The sequence below is a fragment of the Talaromyces stipitatus genome, genomic scaffold, assembly GCF_000003125.1.
Source record: "Talaromyces stipitatus ATCC 10500 scf_1105507295549 genomic scaffold, whole genome shotgun sequence".
Lineage (NCBI taxonomy): Eukaryota > Fungi > Ascomycota > Eurotiomycetes > Eurotiales > Trichocomaceae > Talaromyces > Talaromyces stipitatus.
The window spans coordinates 2,326,644-2,347,525 of record NW_002990117.1 but is presented as its reverse complement, the minus strand read 5'-3'; the positions used below and the strand labels follow the sequence as shown (position 1 = coordinate 2,347,525).

At 46.6% G+C, this 20,882-nt stretch overlaps 3 protein-coding genes across 3 annotated transcripts; 1 reads left to right on the top strand and 2 right to left on the bottom strand.

Moving 5' to 3' along the window:
- Nucleotides 1-367: 367 nt before the first annotated feature.
- Nucleotides 368-9,541, bottom strand: TSTA_017120 (polyketide synthase, putative; the record flags this gene model as incomplete). Its single annotated transcript, XM_002483826.1, has 5 exons — nt 368-515; nt 591-2,132; nt 2,186-2,889; nt 2,949-5,187; nt 5,260-9,541. 4 exons carry the CDS (start codon nt 9,539-9,541, stop codon nt 655-657), a joined length of 8,703 nt encoding a protein of 2,900 aa, XP_002483871.1. The 3' UTR covers nt 368-515; nt 591-654.
- Nucleotides 9,542-10,609: 1,068 nt separating this feature from the next.
- TSTA_017110 (uncharacterized protein) lies at nt 10,610-12,130 on the bottom strand (the record flags this gene model as incomplete). Its single annotated transcript, XM_002483825.1, has 2 exons — nt 10,610-12,056; nt 12,109-12,130. The coding sequence occupies 2 exons, from the start codon at nt 12,128-12,130 to the stop codon at nt 10,708-10,710; spliced, it is 1,371 nt and encodes a 456-aa protein (XP_002483870.1). The 3' UTR covers nt 10,610-10,707.
- Nucleotides 12,131-12,906: 776 nt separating this feature from the next.
- Nucleotides 12,907-20,161, top strand: TSTA_017100 (polyketide synthase, putative; the record flags this gene model as incomplete). Its single annotated transcript, XM_002483824.1, has 7 exons — nt 12,907-13,080; nt 13,135-13,279; nt 13,354-13,622; nt 13,691-15,089; nt 15,147-18,802; nt 18,871-19,188; nt 19,253-20,161. The coding sequence occupies 7 exons, from the start codon at nt 12,907-12,909 to the stop codon at nt 20,159-20,161; spliced, it is 6,870 nt and encodes a 2,289-aa protein (XP_002483869.1).
- Between the last annotated feature and the right edge of the window lie 721 nt (nt 20,162-20,882).

Below are 20,882 nucleotides of genomic sequence, written 5' to 3'. Positions count from 1 at the left end.
CCTCAACTCTTTGTCTCACTTCAGGTATATACATAGGAAACTGCCGAATAGTACCACTCCCTGACTCAAAGATTTTGCAAATGTAGAGGACTTCTGTGCACGTACTTTAGTAAACAGACAATTATGTCAACAATAAATGGTATGGAAAGGAGAAGTATGAATTGTATAGGTAGGATGTCTACCGAAACATACAAAGATATAGTCCCTGGATGGTGGTTTGCGGCGAATTACTATTCCTTGCATCGAACATTCAATAAGACTATAATTAAGGTATACTCTCTCTTTTATCTTATAGAAAAGTCAATTGTCGACGTAAAGTGCTGGGTTAATTTAAACCTCCATTTTTTCTTTCAGCTAGAATCCGTCTGAGAATTCCCAAATACCAGTTATCAAATTCACAATTAACTACTATTTTCATCAAGCCTATGTACTAAATTAAAAGATCAGTTGGCTTGAAAACTTACTTTACATAATCTATGTTTTAAATTGCACAACACACAAGTGGCATTCAGGATCTAGATAAACAGTTTGTTAGAGTGCTTTACTTTTCAAAAACTTGATTCATCACATAAACATGAAAGTCAACATACATAGGAAAGACATCAAATCTGCAACTCCAACATACGATAAGCATACAAGCATAATTTCTATTTTCTAGGCGGAAGGGACAGTCTTCAGGAGTCTGGGGTAATCGGGGGCTCCAGGGGTATCCATGATTTCAATGAGAGCAGCAACGGCAGGATGTAGACCAGCTGCAACTGCCTTTGAAATCCATTGCTCAATGGGCAGCATATCGAATGGCTTTCCGCCCTTACGGGAGATGCTCTTCAAATCATTCAACGGCAGCACAATATCGCCAACCTCGTGTACGTAAGTGACATTCTTTGGGTTGCTGGTATCGAGGACCGCGTTGAGGATATCGCTACAAGCCGTTTTGATAGATACGAGATCAAGAGCGCCCTTGTTGTGCTTCACTTGTGGAACAGCCTCGATTTTGTTTGCGTAGTGCAGGAGTGCATTTACCCAGTCAAGTTCCGCCCTGACATTTGTCGCATCATCACCCTCGCGAATAATTGTAGAGGGACGATGGATGTAGACCGGCAAGCCATAGGTGTCGTGGACCTGTTCGAGAAATCGCTCATTGACCCACTTCGAGCACATGTATCCGAAAGTGCCATCTGGCGCTGGTAGCAAGGAGTCAGGACCAGTTACTGGGACTGGTGGGAAGGCAGGCTGGTTGTACAACACGCAGACACCAACAGAGGACACGTAATGAATAGGAATACGTCTCGGAAGGCACAGACGAGTAAGGTCCCTTGTCGAACCGCAATTGGCGGTACGCATGTCTGGGAAATATTTCAAATGTGAGGTATCAGAGCCATTGTGTATTACCACATCGGCCTCCGCGAAGATATTAGTGGCCTCCTTCTCAGATAGTCCGAGGAGAGGAAAAGTCAAATCACCTTCGTGGTAGATTACACGTGGGTTGATTGAAAGCTCTTTCTTTGCCAGGCGAGTGGACAAATTCCGAACGGCAAGGCAATGAATTCTGCGGGCAGGTGTCTTCTCCAAGAACCAGTTCAGCAAGTGATGTCCCAAAAGTCCAGCTGCACCTGTTAGAACGATGACATCTGGTGGGTTTTTAGGCGATGAACCGGTGGCTGATGAAAGGATGTCTAGATCATATACCGGGAGACGAGCTTCCGCTTGCCAATCAATTTCTGCAGAGCGCTTGTGATCTTGCTTGTGCCCGGCAGGTGAAGCCTTACGCTCTGGGGTCGTGAGTGCTGTGGTAATTTGGGAGTCCACCTTCAGGATAGAATCCGCATCAAATTCAGTAGGTAGAGAGCTTTCATCGGTGCTGTCAGCAGCTCCGTCGTCTTGGCCACCAGCCAATCCAGGAATGAAAGCCGGAGGCAGTGCATTCACTGCGTATGAGACAAGACTCGACATCGACTCATTACCCATGATCTTCAACACCGGGATGCTGGCTTGAAGAGTGTTCAAGAACCATGAGCGAATGTCAACGGAGACAAGAGAGTCCAGACCAATGTCGGCACCGTGAGCGGCCATAATTTCCTCGTCTGAACTCGTGACCTGAAGAACTCGTCGTAATTGGCTAGCAAACGCATCTGAAACCTAGTCAGTGGTGTATCGGTAATGAATCGGATAATATTGTACTTACGTTCAATAGCCTTCTGGACTTGGTCGAATGTTTGACACTTCTGGAGTTGATCCCTTACAGAAAGTGTAGTTTTCTCTTTCTCTTTGTCCGATACTGCTGTCGGGCTTTGAACGATGAAAGAGGAGAACTTAGGATTCAGGAACCAGTATGGAGCATTCGGCGTGTCGAATGGAACATCTGAAAGACCTGCAGTAATTTCTGGCCCATGTGGTGATTCTAGGCGACTAGCATCAATGGCTTCGCAGATCGTCTGGTTCCAATCTTCCTCTGAGAGACGCATCATGTGAAGTTTCTGTACAATCATGTCCAGAGCCTTACGAGACTCACGCTCCATGTATCCAGCGCCAATGATAGCTCCACCGTTGACGGTGGCTCCGCGAAGTCCTCTCTTACGTCTCTGAGCCGCAAGGGCGCACATGAAAGTGTTAGCAGCTGCGTAATTAGCTTGACCCAGGTTTCCAATGACACAGTTGATGGATGAAACCAGAACGAAAAAGTCAAGATCCGTAGTATAGAACATCTTATCAAGAATGATGCTACCAATGACCTTGGGTCGCAAGACATCAGTGAGCTCCTTATATGACATGTTGCGAATGGAAACATCCCGTAACACCATGGCTCCATTCATGACACCGACAATGGGTGGTAGGGTATCTTGGATTTTACGATGTATTTCGTTCATGCCTTGCTCATTTGTCACGTCACTAAAATCAATCAGTTAGCAAGGTGATTGCTGAACTGAACACGTAAAAGTTTTACTTACCATGAGAAGACGGCGACTGTAGCTCCTCTCCGTTTGTGAGCGGCCAGCCATTCCGGAGCAATATCAGGGTTTCTGGTTGTTAGGACAACGTTTCTGGCACCCTTGCTAATCATCCAATCAGTGAGGGAAAGACCTAAAGCTCCAGACATTCCGACGATCCAGTAAGTACTATCTGCACCCTTGAACATCGTTGAGGTGTCTAATCGAGCCTGTTGCACTGGCAGTGAAGAGTTTGTGTTCCAGTCGATAATAGTCAATGGCTGTGAAGGACGTCCTTCACGGGCAAGGATCTCGAGAGTGACGGATTCAGCGTCTGATGTAGATTTGTTTTCATTTTGAGCGTACTGAAGAGCTTTTGTCAAGCTTTCTTTGAGAATTGGCAGAGCTGGGACGTGGGAAGCAGATGCAACCAACGAATACATCATCTTGGTTGTCATTACGAGGCAGTCAGCAGGAAGCGTCGCTAGCAAGGATTTTTCGTTCTCAGTGATATCTTCTTCGGTAAAGCTGACAAACGAGGAAGGTGCAGTAAGCAGAATTTCATCGATATCTGGAGTGCTGAGATAGTCGTGAAGCTTGATCCAAGTCTCTGGGACCTTCTCATACGAGGAGTCATATGTGTGAACCAAATGAACACCCTTTTCAGAAGCCAGTGTAGCTATTGACTGTGCAACACTCACGGTCGCGTTATGAACCAGTAGAGTTTGACCATTGTAGAGAGGATTGACGATATTCATGGCAATAAGATGAGCGGCAACCTTAGTCAGCAGTTCTACATTTGATACGCCGGCATTGTCGTACGTGATAGCGCACGTCAATGGAGCTTTAGTAACTGAAGACAAGGATGAGACCAGTGCCAGATACGGGGTATTGCTATTTTTTTGTTGACCCGTAACGAGATAGCTGTATCCCACCGGAGTTTTTAGCGCAGAAAGAACCGCATGTGTAGTCTGGAAGTCAACAAGGCCCTTGGGATTGCTGTGCTCAATCAGTTCAGCCTCGTATCTGGACTGTTTCTTGAGGAAGCAGCCAGTTTCATTGAAAGTCAACGTGAGATTGTTGTCTGCTGTTGACATTTCTTGAACAATGGGTCGACGTGCCGAATTGTACCGGTCATTGAGCTCCGGAATAGGTTTCAATCGCGTGACGAGGCAGGACCCATCCTTGGTGATGACCAACTCAGGCTCAGGATTCCAGAGATGTTCTTCCTTTTTGTCCTTTGTGACGTGGAAGCGAAGCAGTATCTCGGCTACGGCCTCGGCACTGACATTCTCAGGATCTTCAAGGTCCAATTGTTGGAGGTTCAGATCAGGTGTTTCATGTTGTGCGGTTCGGCCGAATCCCACAGTCATATTGCAGTATGGCTCATCACCACGCCGACCACTTGTAATCCACAAGAGTGTTTTCCCGGACCCAAACATATGTTTCAATCCGTTGAAAGTTTCTGCTGATATATCCTTAAAAACGGGATGGTCCAGTTCAGTCAAGCTCACCACCGTTGAATCAGCGTCGACGACATCAAAATTGACATCGACAAGGGAAGGAAAAGAGATTATTTGATCAGCGAACTGTTCAAGGATTGATTTTAGGCTGGTAGCGAGGTGGGAGCTCCTTCGTGTTTGACCACCAACAATCACCAACTTTTGGATGTGCGACGGCTTCCAGGAAGTCGTCGAAAGAGGATTCCGTAGAAAGCTAACTTCATCGTCAATAGCTTGGGCTGAAAAGTGGAAGACATTGAGGATATCTTCAAATGCATCTGGGGAATGGGATTCTACACCACCGAATCCAGTCTTGTGAAGGAGGTCAACCCAGCCTTGGGGAGAGACATGAGGCGATAGTTCACGGCCGGTATCAGTTCCGAGCCACCAGCCGGGAAGTGTACCAAAGATGAAGCCACTGCTAGCAACTCCATTCATACCTTCCTGGCCTTCACCGACGACAAGGAAACCGCCTGGCTTTAGTAGACGACGAATGTGGCGCAAGGCTCGCTCCAAATCGCTAGTAGCGTGAATGACAAAAAATGCGACGATCAGATCGTAAGATGCTTCAGTGAATCCTTGATTCAAAGGATCATTTTCAGCATTGAAAGTTTTGAATATCATGCGATCTCTATGTTGTGAGAAAATGGAAGCCGCATTTCCGAAAAAGGCTGCTGAGATATCTGTGTAGGTGTAAGATCTGAAGCTGGACCCGATTTCCTTGAATATTGCCTTGGTGGCACCACCAGTTCCAGCACCTGATGTTGGTCAGCACTAATGATAACATAAAAGATAACCGATTTCTGCCGAAAAGGCTCAATATAACTTACCAACTTCTAGGATGTTCATGTGTGGGAAGCGTTCGACAAGTTGCTTCACAGTTCGACTAACCCATTGCCCAGACTCTCGTAGACCAAAACCACTAGCATAATAACGGTCAAGGATGTCATTGGCTCTGAAATGCTCAAGTATGGTTGTCTTTCCCTCAAACACATTTGGCATCTGTTCTCCCACAAGATGCATGATCTGGACGTCTGGAATGTGAGCAAAGTCCTTGCTGCAGTTCTTGACGTCCTCAATGGTATCGTTTAGCCACTCTTTCTGAGCCCACTTGTGTTTACCAGTTTCTACCATTTCTGTGATGTATCGTGCATAATTGAGATACCACTTGGTTGTGAATTCGGATCTCATAGGATGGTCAGCAGGCACTTCTCGGTGAAACTTTCGGAGATAGAAGGTTGCGATCCGTTCCAGCATAATGACCATGTTACAATGACTTTCCCCGAGAGGTATTTCACGGGCAGCGGCCTCCCCATCTAATTGGCTGCTAATCCAATCCGCTTTGGAAAAGACCCTGCGGTCAGCTTCTGCTGTGCTTCCACCGAATGGCATGAAACTTGCGCCTTGGACCTGGATAGCAGCGTGTGGATCGGAATAAGAGTAGAGTTGAACGTGTCCAGTAATTCCCCTCTCATCCGGCTTGCTTGGAACGATGGCAGAGTCCACTGGGGCCAATTGTCCCTGCTGCCAGGCGGTTGCGTTGCAAAGTGCTGGATTGATTCTGACTTGCTGGATGGAGGTGGGTAAGTGAATTGTACGTAATTGTTCGTCATATGGATAGCTGTAGGCAAGAATGATAGATTGTAATACGGCGTCAAGCTCCGTTGGGTGAATCAGCAAAGGCACTTCACCCTCCTCAAATGGCTGCATCTTCACGAAGCAAGTGGCACGGTAGTGCTTTCTTTGAAGTGAAGTCAAGGAACGGAATCTACCACTAAAGTTGTAACCTAGATCAGCCAAGGCGCCGTAGAAACGATCCGCCTCAACGTCAATGACGTGTGGAAGTGGTGCTGGGCGCGTAGGCAAAAGCGATGTAGAAGGTTCACCAAGAAGGATCTCAACATCACCGCTGGCCGCCAAAGTGAAGTCGTCAGCACCAGCGCCGAGAACTGCCGAGTAAGTGAAATTTGCCAAGATGTTGTTTTTACGCTCATGAGTGACATTTGCCATCTGAATCAAAACCTCAATATCGGGGTGATCTTGATCAAAGGCAATAGCTTGATGGATAACAAAATTGCGAATTTCGATCAGGCGGATTTCTTGGTTGAGAGAATCAGCCAGGCGACGGCAGGCTTCCATAGCAGATGACAAGTAACCAGCAGCAGGAAAAACTGTTTGACTCTGAACTTTGTGTCCGGATAGCCATTGCATTTCGCTTTCGCGTAGAAGGTTTTTCCAAGTCATTTGATGAGGGGCGCTGTCCGGGGTGATGTGGCCCAACATTGGGTGGAAAGGTTCCTGCGTCTGATAAATTTTTCGAGACGCTCTAGTTCGATGGACATAGCTACGCTCATGATTCCACTGGTAGGTCGGAAGACCTTTGACAACTTTGAATTGATCGTTGCCGCCGTTCATCGCTATTTCGAGGCTGTTGAGATCGACCAGTGACTTGTCGAGATAGGACCACAAGTACCCGAACCCAGCCGAGGTAGCTTCAAGCGAATTCGTTCCACGAACGAGTAGACTACAATAAGGAATATCATTTCCTTGATTTTCTTGGATTGTTTGAGATGTAGGACCCTTAAGAGCTGCATGAGCACCGACTTCCAGAGTCACGTCGTACGAATCAGATGCGAGCGCAGTAATGAGAGCGTCGTAGAACAAGACGGGCTTCGTCATATTTTCCGCCCAGTAAACATCCCCAAGAGACATATCGTGATCGACTAGCCTATTAGTTACGCTTGAGTACCAGGCGCATTTACCATTCGATTTTTGCGGTGTGATTTTACATCGACGGAGTGATGCAACATATGGATCGAAACACGCAAGCATGTGGTTGGAATGGTACGCGGTATTAACGCGAAGTCTTCTGTTGAATTTCTTCTCATCGTCCAAGATGACCTGAAGTTCTGCGATCGCATCCTCATCACCAGAAACAGTTACACTCGATGTTGAATTGTTAGCTGCGACATTTAAGCGCCCTTGAAACATCTCATCGTTGCACAGCTCATCCATATCTTCCTTGGAGCTCCCCACTGCGACCATGGCGCCATTTATTTTGGTACCGTTGGGGCTTACCGCAGATTGGACGTGTAAGCCACGATAGTAAGCAATGTAGATGGCATCCCTAGCTGTTAAATAACCAGCTGCGTACGCGGCAGCGATCTCACCAGATGAGTGACCGACAGCTGCATCAAGTTCAACACCGGCCATTCGAAGCATGTCGACGAGTAGTATTTGTATTGCAGTGCAGAGTGGCTGAGACAGCACTGCATCGTCAATGTGAGACACCTCAGGTGAAGCAAGGAGCTCTTTCTCGAGAGACCAGGTAGGACGGTCCCCGGGTGGTAATCTAGACAAGTGAGATTCCAATTTCAGAATAATTTGTCGCGCCACTGGATTATTCTCAATCAACTCAGCACCCATGCGGGCATACTGTGCTCCCTGACCGGTGAAAATACCCAGAAGTTTTGCGTTGCCATTTTTAGATTTTGGTAAAGCTTTAATACCAACTAAAGTGTTTTCATCTTTCAATTTGGACAGTAACTTTTGTTTGAGGTCTTCGATCGATGACGCCGGAACTGAAAGCCGGTAAGAGAAAGCAGTCCGTCGCTTGCGTAGGGTATATGCCAGATGTGCTATATTGAGCGACGCGCCGTCAGTCTCCAAGTACTGGGCATAGGCAAATAAGGACTGGCGAAGTGTCTTCTCTGAAAATGCAGAGAAAACCAGAGGACCATATAGAGTTTGATTATAAGAATCGTTTGACCCCTTGTCGTTATAACTCTCTAGAATAGCATGAGCATTCGAGCCACCAAAGCCAAAGCTGTTTACACTAGCTCTCCGGGGACCTTCCTGAACCTGTGGCCACTTCTTGGCAGCCGTTGGAATTTCCAAACCCTGGTAAAAGGGCCTGACACTGTCTGAAAGTTTCTCAAATAACATATTTGGTGGGATAACTCCATGGCGGATGGCTTCGGATGCCTTGAGGACAGCTGCAATACCTGCAGTGCTCTCGGTGTGTCCAAGGACGGTCTTGATGGACCCGACGTAAAGTGGAAGGCCCTCACAATTCAGCTTCACGCCACCATCTAAGGAACTGTAAAAGGCATTGTGTATCGCTTCAGCTTCAATTGGATCGCCGGCTGGAGTACCAGTGCCGTGAGCTTCGAAATATTGTGGTCGATCGCTGGGAACTCGTAAATCTAATCCTGCTCTCGCATAGGTGGATCGAATCAAGGACTCCTGGGCCGTGGCGCTAGGCATTGTGATACCATTTGTAGCGCCGTCCTGATTTGTGGCAGTCTCTCGTATTACGCATTCAATATGATCACCATCCGCAATGGCAGCACTGAGAGTTTTTAGCACGACGGAGGCTACACCCTCTCCACGAGCATAACCGTTGGCGCCTTCGTCCCACATACGACTACGACCATCCGGAGAAAGCATCTTCAACTTGCTTTCTATGATAAAGTTTTCTGGACCCAGGATCAAATTCGACCCGCAAGCAACTGCCATATGACTTTCGCCACTTCGAAGAGATTGTACGGCCATGTGGATCGCGATCAGACTGGATGAGCATGCTGTGTCAATAGAAATGGATGGGCCGTGCCAGTCAAAGAAGTATGATATTCGATTGGAAAGGATACTCCTTCCCGTACCGGTGGCATAATATGTCGGGGTTTGGTCCATATCACGGAGAGACATTGTCCCATAGTCGCCAACCATCACACCGACATAGACGCCGGTGTTACTGCCTCTCAGATCAGTGATATCCATGCCAGCTGATTCCAATCCCTCGTATACTACCTCCATTAGAAGTCGTTGTTGGGGATCAATGGCTTTGGCTTCAACGGGTTTGACACCGAAGAATTCGGCATCAAAGCCTCCGAGGTCTTCATCTAAAAGGTATGCATGTTTAACATTGGTGTGACCATGGTGTAATGGGTCTGGATGGTAGAAACTGTTGATGTTAAAGCGATCCGTGATCTCGCGTCGAAGGTCTTTGGGCTTTTGCAGGATATCCCAGAGCTTGGATGGCGAGCTGGCATCCCCAGCAAACCGACAACCACTGCCAATAATGGCAATAGGCTCACTCTGCCTCGAAGTCATGGCGATGGTTAATGGTAGTGTTGAGTGAATCGACCAAACAGGGGGAAGGATTATTTAAAATGAAGAATCAACCTCCCGATCGTCCGCTGGTAAAAGACTTGGTACAAAAGGAGAGACCTTGGTTACGCTGTTGAAAGGCTTGATTTGTGCTATTGTGCCGGTGATGACGGAAACAGATCATCAAAAGACCCATGCAAATCTTAATGAGAGCACATTGCTTCCGTGAAAGCCAGTATCTCGGTCACAGATATACCAAATAATCATATAAGATCTTATCTGCAAAAGGATTAATGGCGAGTAGGTAGCTTTCGGCCTCTTTGATATTACTGTGTGAGCTTAATCAGAACCCATTTTCTAGTATTGGGTCCGATTAGCCCACTGGAATGCACGTTCGGAACGAGGGCTGATTTCATAACCTTAATTTTTCCAGTGGGATGCATCGGCCTATCGGGGTGTCAGCCCCATATCCGATGAACTCAAGGGCGAACGAGGTGAGTCGGAGGATTTTAGGGTACCTGGTACTTGCTGAAACGGCCCACAAGCATGTCCGAATAGTATTGGAACCAAAACGTGCAGGATTCTAGCCGATTATCATTTACGCTCTAACGCTTTGTCCATGCTTTTTTTGCGACCGTTCGCTCTGGATGATTGATTGCTATCGTCGTCTCCACTAATTACTGTTCATTTTACGCCAATAGTGATCGGGCCTACTGTTGTCGCCGTGGCCACTTGTTCGGAGCCAACTTCAATGCCACGAATCATGGGCTCAAAAAGCTTCCGGCGTAGAAAACAGAAGCCAGACTAGGTTTTCTCTTCAGTAGGATGGTAAAAACCATAGTCCGGTCACAAACTATACCTCATCCAGAGTATGAAGGCGTATGAAGGCGTCATAAGTAGTGAAAAACAGTTAAACTACTGTACAACAGCAATATATCATCGCAAGAAACACTGGAATACATTTTAACCAATTTGAGCAGTATCGTCCACTACTCCTAGTAGATGGTTAAAGTTGACATTCTAATGAGTAACGGTATTATCTAATGCGAACTTAATTTCACGAATTGCAATCAAGAGAAACCTCTTTTATCTAATTTCTTAGTTGTTATCAACATGCCTGGCTGCACAACGATGCTTCTAGGCTACCTGTAAGCACGTATTCGTTGTAGTTATGCAGCCAAACTTTCAAAGTCCTCTTTGATAGAAGAACAAATAACATCGAGAAGAGTATGCTCTTGCTCCGGAAGGCATCCCAGAGCACCCTTCTGCCACGTCACGACACAGGTCAAATTACCATCCTTGACGCTAGCAATACAAAAGCTAAGGGTTGCGCTGGGGACAGCGGCGGATGTTGCCATCAAGAATTTGCTAATTTTGCATACACCTCCTTCAGTAACACCGTCGAACGCGTTAAGGTTACTCAGTGCAAAAGAAGCGTCACGAGATTTTCCCAGCTTTTGCGTCATAGAGGCGCGATGATCCGGGACGAATCTGATCATACCAATCATTTGGTCCTCTAGTCGCAAACTACACTCTGCAAGCTTATCAGAAATGACTCTGGCGTTGGCCCAAGTCTCGTCAGATATAGGCTTAGATGAGTCTGTACGTTGATGAGAATGAGACAGACCCGACACAAAGTTGCCCCACGCTAATGTAGAGCCATTCGCGGCTCGCATGTCAATTGCAGTCTGTGAGGCAAAGTTTGTGCCATTCTCGACTGGAATAGCCTTGCTTAATGCCCTCACGACGAGCTGATGGAACAAGCCCGTGAGCTTCGTACCATGTACACGTGAGGCTGCTAAAGCAGACTTTACTTGGGAATTCCCAATTTCGATAATCCGCAGTCCAGTTTGCAATCCTTCAGGGCCGAGGAAAACGGGGGAGCCGGTCCAAGTATTACCATCAACGACGTTGGCGCTTGCCAAAGACTTCATGAATTCAGGGGAGATGGGAAGCCTCTCAGGAGTGTCAAAAGGTTCGGGAAGCGATGCCTCAGACGCTTTGATCACGGTATCATCCAGCTGGACGGCGGCGAACTTTCGCAAAGCGCTCATGAAAGTCCGATGGAAGACGCATCCGGACCCACCATCCGCTGTCGCATGGGAGGAGACGTACGCGATGAAGCAACGAGGATTGCTCGTAGACAAAAATGGCAGCACAACAAGCCTCCATGGAGGTGAAGACGGATCAGTGAACTTCTGATCGACGATAGATGGCAAGACTTTCTCGATGACGGCGGCTTCGCCTTCATCCTCAATGGCTTGTTCAGTAAGGATCGAGACGTGGTCTGCCAGATTCAGATGTGGCACCACCTCCCACAAAGGCTCATTGGTATCTTTGCCTTTCATTACCATCATCATCTGAGGGTATGTCTCAATACAACTTTTTAAAGCTGGCATGTACGAGTGAGCCAATTTCACTTCGAATTCGCCATTATCAAACTCGTATACCCCTCCCACGGCTGCGGAGTTGAAGTAGCCAAGATCCTCTCGAATAGCTAGGCGTTTCTCATAAGGACCTACATGATGTTATTTTCAAATATATTCCATTTAAGCGTAAGTTGAACATACTTGCAACTCGTTGCCGCACCATTTTTGCGATTCATTAATTTGTTTATGTGTGATCTGGTTGCTGATATCTGGTAGCTGAAGTCTTGCTAGATTGTTTATTATTTGTTTAACGCTCCAGCTCGTGTATTCCTCCCACAAATTGTAAAAATGGTTCTTTGGAACTGACAACTGCCTATCTTGAATGAGAGGCGTCTCCACTCCTTAGCAAGAGCTGGGACGTGGGAACGTCAGATACTCTAAAAAACCGCCTCAATGGCGCCAAGCACACCGACTAAGCCAACATGGTGCCGATTAGTACTCTAGCCCTCCGAATAACAGTCGCATCGTTTTATGATGATCCGAAAATCCGCTGATTGCACCGAGTCCAACCGGCACGTGCTGACTAGTGCAGCCCAACGTGGTAACTCCTACCGAATGAGGCCGTATCTCATTTTACATAGCATGTGGGTGTATCGTAACTAGCTGAAAAGACTCTGGGTCATACACTTTTCGTAATGTATCCAAAAGCCAATTACACAAGTAAAACAATTGAATGAGATCTATTAGGAAAGAATCTTCGCTCAGTGCCCTTGACACCTACGTTGGTTTGATGGACGCAAGAGCTAACCATACTCCGGGCCGTATAAACATTCTGAAGATACGTAATCTAGGGTCAATTCATGATAGCACTCCTCATCTTCGTGAAGTTGTGAATGAATGCACCAGAGGCTACTCACCAGATTCACCTTCGACGAAATACAGTTGTGTCTTCATAAGTGTGTGGCATTACTTCTTCGCTTTTCTTTTCAAATTCTCAACATGCATTCTGCTACCGCATCAGAGCCGATCGCCATCATCGGCATGTCCAGTCGGTTCGCGGGAGATGCAACTGATACAGAGAAATTGTGGGACGTCTTGCTGAAAGGGCGGCCGTCCCCGTCCCCATTTCTGAACGACAAGCATTATCATCCCGATCAATCTCGTCAAGGAGCAGTATGTGTAAACTCCCTCAGATAGGAATGAATAGTAGCAATTTACCTTTGCCAGATACATGCAAAAGCGGCCTACTTCATCAAAGATGACACGAAAGCATTTGACAGCGCTTTCTTTGGGTTGACAAAAAAGGAAGTGCTTTCAATGGATCCACAGCAACGGATGCTGTTGGAGTCTACATACCATGCCCTTGAGAACTGTACGTACTCACCCACACCGGGACGGCTTACTTGAATATGGTTTAGGTTGTGACGAATGCTTACTTTTGATCAGCGGGTATACCACTAGAGCAGGCGATTGGGACCAACACATCTGTTTTTGTTGGCCAATGCGGAGAAGACTTTGCCGCTATGTGTAACTCAGATATGGAATTGGCTCCTACATATAAAGAAACAGGAGTGGAACGATCAATTCGAGCAAATCGTATAAGTTGGTTTTACGATTTCAAAGGAGCCAGCTATGTTGTTGACACCGCGTGTTCCAGTAGCCTTGTCGCTCTATATACTGGCTGCCAAGATCTCCTTTTACATGACTCCGAAATGGTAAGTTGACCCTGGACTTTCGCCCTTGGTGTCAGAAATCCAGAATACTAAGCACGAACAAAATTCAGGCAGTTGTTAGTGGAATCACCTTGATAGATCATCCATCTCAGTTTATGGGGCTAGACAAACTAGGCGCTATAGGTTCGGATGGATATTGCTACACTTTTGATTCGAGGGCAAACGGCTATGCCCGGGGTGAAGGCGTGGGCACAATACTTTTAAAACGACTTTCGGACGCAATTCGCGACGGGAACATTATTAGAGCTGTCATTCGATCATCTAGCGCAAGCTCAAATGGGAGGACACCTGGGATTTTCAATCCCTCATTCGAGGCACAGACAGCTCTTATCCGCTCTACATATAATAAAGCAGGGTTGGATCCAGGTCGTACACGCTTTGTCGAAGCTCATGGTACCGGAACAAAAGCAGGTGATGCAACTGAAGCTAAGGCCTTATCCACTGCTTTCGAAACCGCAAAGAGAAATGCGCCACTTATTGTTGGCGCAGTAAAGACGATACTGGGTCACACCGAAGGTGCAGCAGGAATCCTTAGCGTTATCAAAGTGGTCAAGATGCTAGAGACAGGAATTATTCCGAAGAATCATAACTTCGTCAAAGTGAATCCAGAAATTGATGCTGAGAAGCTAAACATTCGATTTCCCATTCAGACAATGAAGTGGCCGTCCAAGGGTATTCGCAGAGCTTCAATAAACTCTTTTGGATTCGGAGGTGCAAATGCACACGCAGTCATTGATGACACGTTATCTTACATCACCGAACACAATCTCCATGCAATCCATCAAACAGTAGCTTTGGAAGAAACTCAAAAGATGGACGATGAGAACAGCTTAGTTCAAATCGCAAATGGACTGAACGGCCACATGGTAGCTCAACATAATGGCCATGCGGTGGCGCAGACAAACGGCCATTCAGAAAATCAAACGAAGGACCATATGGTAACTCAATCAAATGGCCATGCGGAACTTCAGATAAATATCCGATCAGACAATTGTCCCAACGGTGCTTCAAGTGAGAAAAAATCCAGTAATTTTGAAGTCAACGATGCCATCAGGAAGCGTCTTTTTGTCTTCTCAACTTTCGATAAAAAGGGCCTTTCAAGAACTGCCGAAACCTACCGAGAATGGCTACAGATCTCTTTGCCCCAGAGGTCACAAAACCCTGATTATGTTAGGAGGCTAGCTTTTACTTTGAGTCACCACCGTTCTAAGTTCAACTGGCGGAGCTATGTTGCTGCTGGCAACCTCGAAGAACTTCTGGATAAAATGGCATCTCTCACTACATTAATTGCAAAGAGTCAAACCCCTAATTTAGCGCTTATCTTCACTGGACAAGGAGCTCAGTGGGATGGCATGATCGGAGCTCTCAGTCAGTTTACCGTGTATAGAAGGAGCATTGAGGACGCCGCTGCATACTTCACTGAATTAGGATGTCCATGGGATTTGACTGGTTAGTTCATCATTTCCCAATCTCTATTTGTGATATTAACTAAGCTCTGTGATACAGAATTGTTAGATCATCGAGTAACACTGGACAGGGACGACTTGGCTCTCAATCTCCCGTTGGTCACAGTCCTTCAAGTTGCAATCGTGGACCTACTCTACAGCTGGGATATTAAGCCACGTTGTGTTGTAGGTCATTCATCGGGTGAGGTGGCCGCTGCCTATGCATCTGGCAAGATCGGAAGAAAGGCAGCCTGGAAGACGGCTTATTTCCGGGGTATTGTAGCCGCAAAAATATCCGGTCAAGACGGCGGAATGTTAGCTGTGGCCCTTTCACCTGAAAGAGCCAAAGAATATATTCGGGACTATGAAAACGCAGGAAAATTGACTATTGCCTGTTACAACTCCCCATCAAATCAAACTTTATCCGGGGATGTCGATGCTATTGATGCTCTCAAGGCCATCTTGGACGAAGAAAAGATTTTTGCTCGAAAATTGAACGTATCCAATGCTTACCATTCCTCTCACATGGTCGCCGGAGCGGAAGAGTATACCCGTCTCCTTGGCAATCTTCATACCGACGGGAAGCTCACGGGATGGTCTGACGTTGAGATGATCTCCTCCGTCACCGGTTCATCTGTTTCTTCCAAGCAGTTAGAAATGCCGTCCTATTGGACCGAGAACCTGGTATCACCTGTACAATTTACATCTGCACTTCTAAAGATGTGTAACGAAAGTGGTATCGCTTTCGATGACTTGATCGAAATCGGTCCACATTCTGCCATGCAAAGCGCCGTCAATGAAACCCTTCAGAATACTTTATCCGCTGGAAGCTTGTATCATGCTACGGTCAAACGGAAAACCCCGAGCGCGGGACCAATCATCGAAACAGCGGGTGCTCTGTGGTGCAGAGGACATCATATCTGTCTAGATGAAGTAAACGAAATTGAGCCGAAAACGACACGCATGCTCTCGGATCTTCCTCCATACAAATTCAGTCATGAGTCAAACTTCTTGCTTGAAAGTCGCTTGAGCTCTAATTATCGCTACCGTCAATTTCCTCGCATGGATCTCATAGGAGCGCCAGTTCCTGATTGGGACTCCGAGCATCCTAAGTGGAGACAGTTCTTCCGTACCAAGGAGATTCCCTGGATCATGGAGCACAAGATTACTGGACAAATTGTATGTGCTGGGGCGGGATGGGTGGTTATGGCAATCGAAGGCGCGAAGCAACTTGCAGACCCGGCCCTCAAAGTGACAGGATTCCGTTTACGTGACGTAGCACTCAAATCAACTTTGATTGTCCCTGAAACGGATGATGGTGTTGAAGTGACGATGAGTATGCAGTGGATGCCCGATAGTAGTGAGACTGTCTCCAAGATTTGGAGAGAATTTACGATCATGTCACACGATGAGGAATCCAATACATGGCGTGTACATGCAAAGGGCTTGATATCCATCGAATATGAGCAGTCTACCAAAAGTATCGACAAGGATAATAAAATGCAAGCAGAGGATGCCGCCGCTAGACGACTTTTGGCTCGGGTAACAGAGAACTGCAAGATTGACGTGGATTCGGATTGGGTCTACGGCATGTTTAGAGCAGCCGGTTTTGACTTCAAAGCGCGCTACAAAAACTTGAGTGACATTTCAATAAGTGAAGGGCCGGATTGCTATGATGTGCTGGGAGTGGTGCGAAATCCAGATTTGACTTCTGTAACCGCCGCAGGATATGTATATCCCCATACATACCATACTGTTGCTTTAGACTCAGTGATACACATGGGGTTGCCGACAATATTGGCTAAGCTCGGGAATGGTACTGTACCATCACCTACAATCCCAGGCTGGTTCGACGAAGTATGGATCTCTGCGAATATCAGTAGCCGTGCAGGTGACGCGCTCAAATTATGCATGCATCAGTACAAGGACTTTTGGCATGGCTTGAGAAATGATATCGTCGGCTTCGACGAACATAACTCAGAACGACAACTACATATCAAAGGTCTGAAATATCATACTGTTCCCGGTCGACAGCTATCCTCTACATTGGAGCCTTGTCACCAAATTACGTGGAAACCAGTCCTGGACCTGAAAAATACCGATGATCTGACATTGACCAAAATGGCTACGAAGCTGCTGGTTGTCAAACTTCCCGAGACCAAGCAGTCTGAGTTCTGTCAGCTGCTTGCCAAACTATTTACTAAAGAAGCAGGTACTGAAAACTGTGAGATAACCCCTTTGGAGCAGATCAAGGAATTCGATCTATCTGATCTCACTTGCATTGTCTTATCTGATGGAGAAACCGCATCTTTGATTGAAACGGATGAGAAGACCTTTGACCACTTGAAGTACATTGTCACGGTTTCTCCTCGTATTTTCTGGGTTTCTTCGGACTCTTCTAGGCCGCAATGGGCCATTGCTAGCGGATTTCTGAGAACGGCAAGATGGGAGAAGGGCGGTTCAGATACTGACTTCTCAATCTTGAACATCGTGCGGTCAGGAAATGATGAGCTTGATAGTACGCATGCCCAACGAGTTTTCAACTATCACTTCTCTGATGGTAGAGCTATTCCAAATGCCGACTACGAACTTCGCAGTGGTACAATATGGTCAAATCGGATATCCGAGTTTGATGAAGTCAATGAATTCCGCCGAAAGCATACATTTCCTGGTAGCCAAATAATTCTGGGTCCATTCAGAAGCAATACGAAGCGTAGTTTGAGGCTCAAAGCTCAAACTCCAGGCCGACTGGAAACTCTCCATTTTGTGGACGACGTGGACGCCACAAAGCCTCTTGCTGCCGATGAGGTTGAAGTAAAAGTCGCTGCAGCCGGCTTGAATTTCCGAGACGTTGTTGTCGGCCTCGGCGAACAGACCGAGGATGTCTACGGTATCGAAGGGGCAGGTTGGATCACTGAAGTTGGCTCTGATGTGACAGGAATCAAAGTTGGGGACCGAGTTGCTGGTGTATGGAGCAGAGAAAGAGGTTATATGAGATCGTCTTGCAAGGTACATCATGCGCTAGCAACGAAAATTCCCGACGACATGTCATTCGAAGCGGCAGCCGCCATCCCCATGAATCTCATTACGGCTATCTATTCTCTCCGTGAGCTGGCACATCTCACTTCTGGTGAGAAGGTTCTTATTCATAGTGGAGCAGGAGGAACTGGCCAAGCTGCGATTCAATACGCACAAATGGTCGGTGCTGAAGTGTTCACCACGGTATCCACCGAAGAAAAAAGACAGCATATCGTTGAGAACTACGGAATTTCAGCAGATCATATATTTTCAAGTCGAACGTTGGATTTCGATACTCTGATCATGGAGGCCACTAATGGCCGTGGAGTCGATGTGGTGCTTAATTCTTTAGCGGGTGAAGCACTTCGCAGGTCACTGGATTGTGTGGCACCACTGGGCAGATTTGTTGAACTTGGCAAGAAAGATATTTATGCCAACGGCCGCTTGCATATGAAAGCCCTGAAAAAGAGCATCGCATTTTTCTCCGTGGATATATTGACGCTATTCAAGCATCGTGAGAGCTATTCCGGCGAGCTCCTAGCAGAAGCTATCGACATGCTTTACAAGGGGACCATTAGACTCCCACCCGTACTGGAAGTATACAGCTTCTCGGACATTCTACCTGCCTTCCGCAAACTTCAGACAGGAAACATGATGGGAAAGATCGTGCTTACTGCTTCAGACAATGATATGGTTCCAGTAAGTATTCAATACGCCTCCACATTTTCCAATACCTACAATAATATTGACAGTACATTTTTATTCAGACTGCAATGGAGGCCCCTAAGCCATTTTCTTTCCGCGGAGATGTGTCGTACATCATCTCAGGAGGTCTACGAGGAGTCGGAAAGGTTATTGCTCAATGGATGGTCTCGCACGGAGCAAGAAACCTCATTCTTCTTTCCCGATCGGGTGTGCACTTACCGGAAACGAAAGCCTTCGTGGAGCGGCTCCGGCTTGGAGGATGCAGAGTCGTATCTGACGCCTGCGATATTGCCAGTGAAAACGATCTGCGCCGGCTCCTTGAATCCTGTAAGGACATGCCACAGATTAATGGCTGCATTCAAAGTGCAATGGTACTAAGGGTATGATTCCACGTAGCTTGATTTTACATTTGCCATGTGCAGCTAAGTAATTCGTTGATTACAGGATAAATCCATCCTTAATATGAATCACGAAGACTGGATAGCGGCAATTCGTCCCAAGGTAAATGGGTCTTGGAATTTGCATAATCTACTACCACGCGACCTTGACTTCTTTGTCATGCTCTCCTCCATCACAGGCGTCGTCGGCAACCACGGACAAGCTAATTATGCAGCCGGTAATACATTTCAAGACGAACTTGCTCGTTATCGGGTCTCCCAAGGTTTGCGAGCAACAAGTCTGGATCTCAGTGCAATATCTGGAGTGGGATGGATTGCTGAGCACTCTAATATCGATACACTTTTAAGAGGAGCTGCCTTTCAGCAATTGAAAGAAGAAGATATTTTCACAGTCTTGCAATATGCCTGTGATCCAGAAAACACAGCTACGTCAGTTAGTGGTACAGTTGGTGAGAAGGAAAATGACGATAGCCGTCGCGTTAAGATGGACCAAAGCGAGATCATCGTCGGTATGGACAATGCAGCTGCGATCCGTCGTAAAGCAATGGCCAAGCCTGCATATCTGGATCATGCATTGTTTTCAAGTATTCTCGAAGAATACAACGCAATTGGTGACACTAATACGGGCGACGGCGAAGGCGTAAGGAGTCTTGCGAATAGTCTTTCTGCTTGCAGTTCCATTGCCTTTGCCACTGAACTAATCATAGAAGCCATCAAGCAAAAGCTTGCAGATCTCATCTCAACACCTGCGGAGGATATCGATGACAGGAAAACTTTCAGTAGCTATGGAGTCGACTCATTGGTGGCCGTCGAGTTTCGTTCGTGGCTAGGTGCAGAGGTCGCCTCTGATATTGCGGTGTTGGAGATCATTGGATCAAGAAGTATCAGAACGATTGCGACTAAAGTCGCCACTACAAGCAGCTTGGTAAACGTGCAAGAAGCTATGGAGAGTTGAAATTCGTTACCTCGGTATCTAGTTCGGTTCTCTGACTCGCACTTCGCACACGGAGGACGGTGGTTGCACGGGGCAGGACGTAGATAGTCCATGGGCAAGCCAACTAGAGAAAGTCATTTAAATGCAATGAGAAATTTCCATCTTTCGTTTGTCTATATTGGAGTTTTGGTAAAGTTGTTATGCCGAAAACCAGAATAAATAGATCGGTCCCAATCGAATGTCATTATACCTACGCTTAACCTCTTCCTCAAGTCTATAGGCTCAGAACAGCTTGTAACGACCAGTTCTGTGGACTACTAGGTACTGGGCGATGGAGTAATACGATGCAGTCCCCATGCAGACCTGCCAGTCTCTACCCGCTACCTGATTTTGCTGTACACATAGCTGGGGTTGGTCCCAGATAAACATATATTTTCTTCCACGCAACAAAGATCAGATCTGTTGTAAAAAAGATATTCCTATAGATAAATTGCATTGCAATAGAGGCACCCAAATATAGTAAATTACGTGATTCTGAACTAATTTCAGCACATATCCCCAGATTGAATATTGCAAGTACGCTTATTGAATGCAGAGCTTTTCGCTCAAATCCTAGATATCTCAACCATGCAACCCATTATATACCAGTGTACAGCACAACATATTTTATGCATATCCTGCAGTATGGCGCGCTACGCCGAAGCTATAGATTCCGAGCTCATACATTGAATCGGCGAGTTGA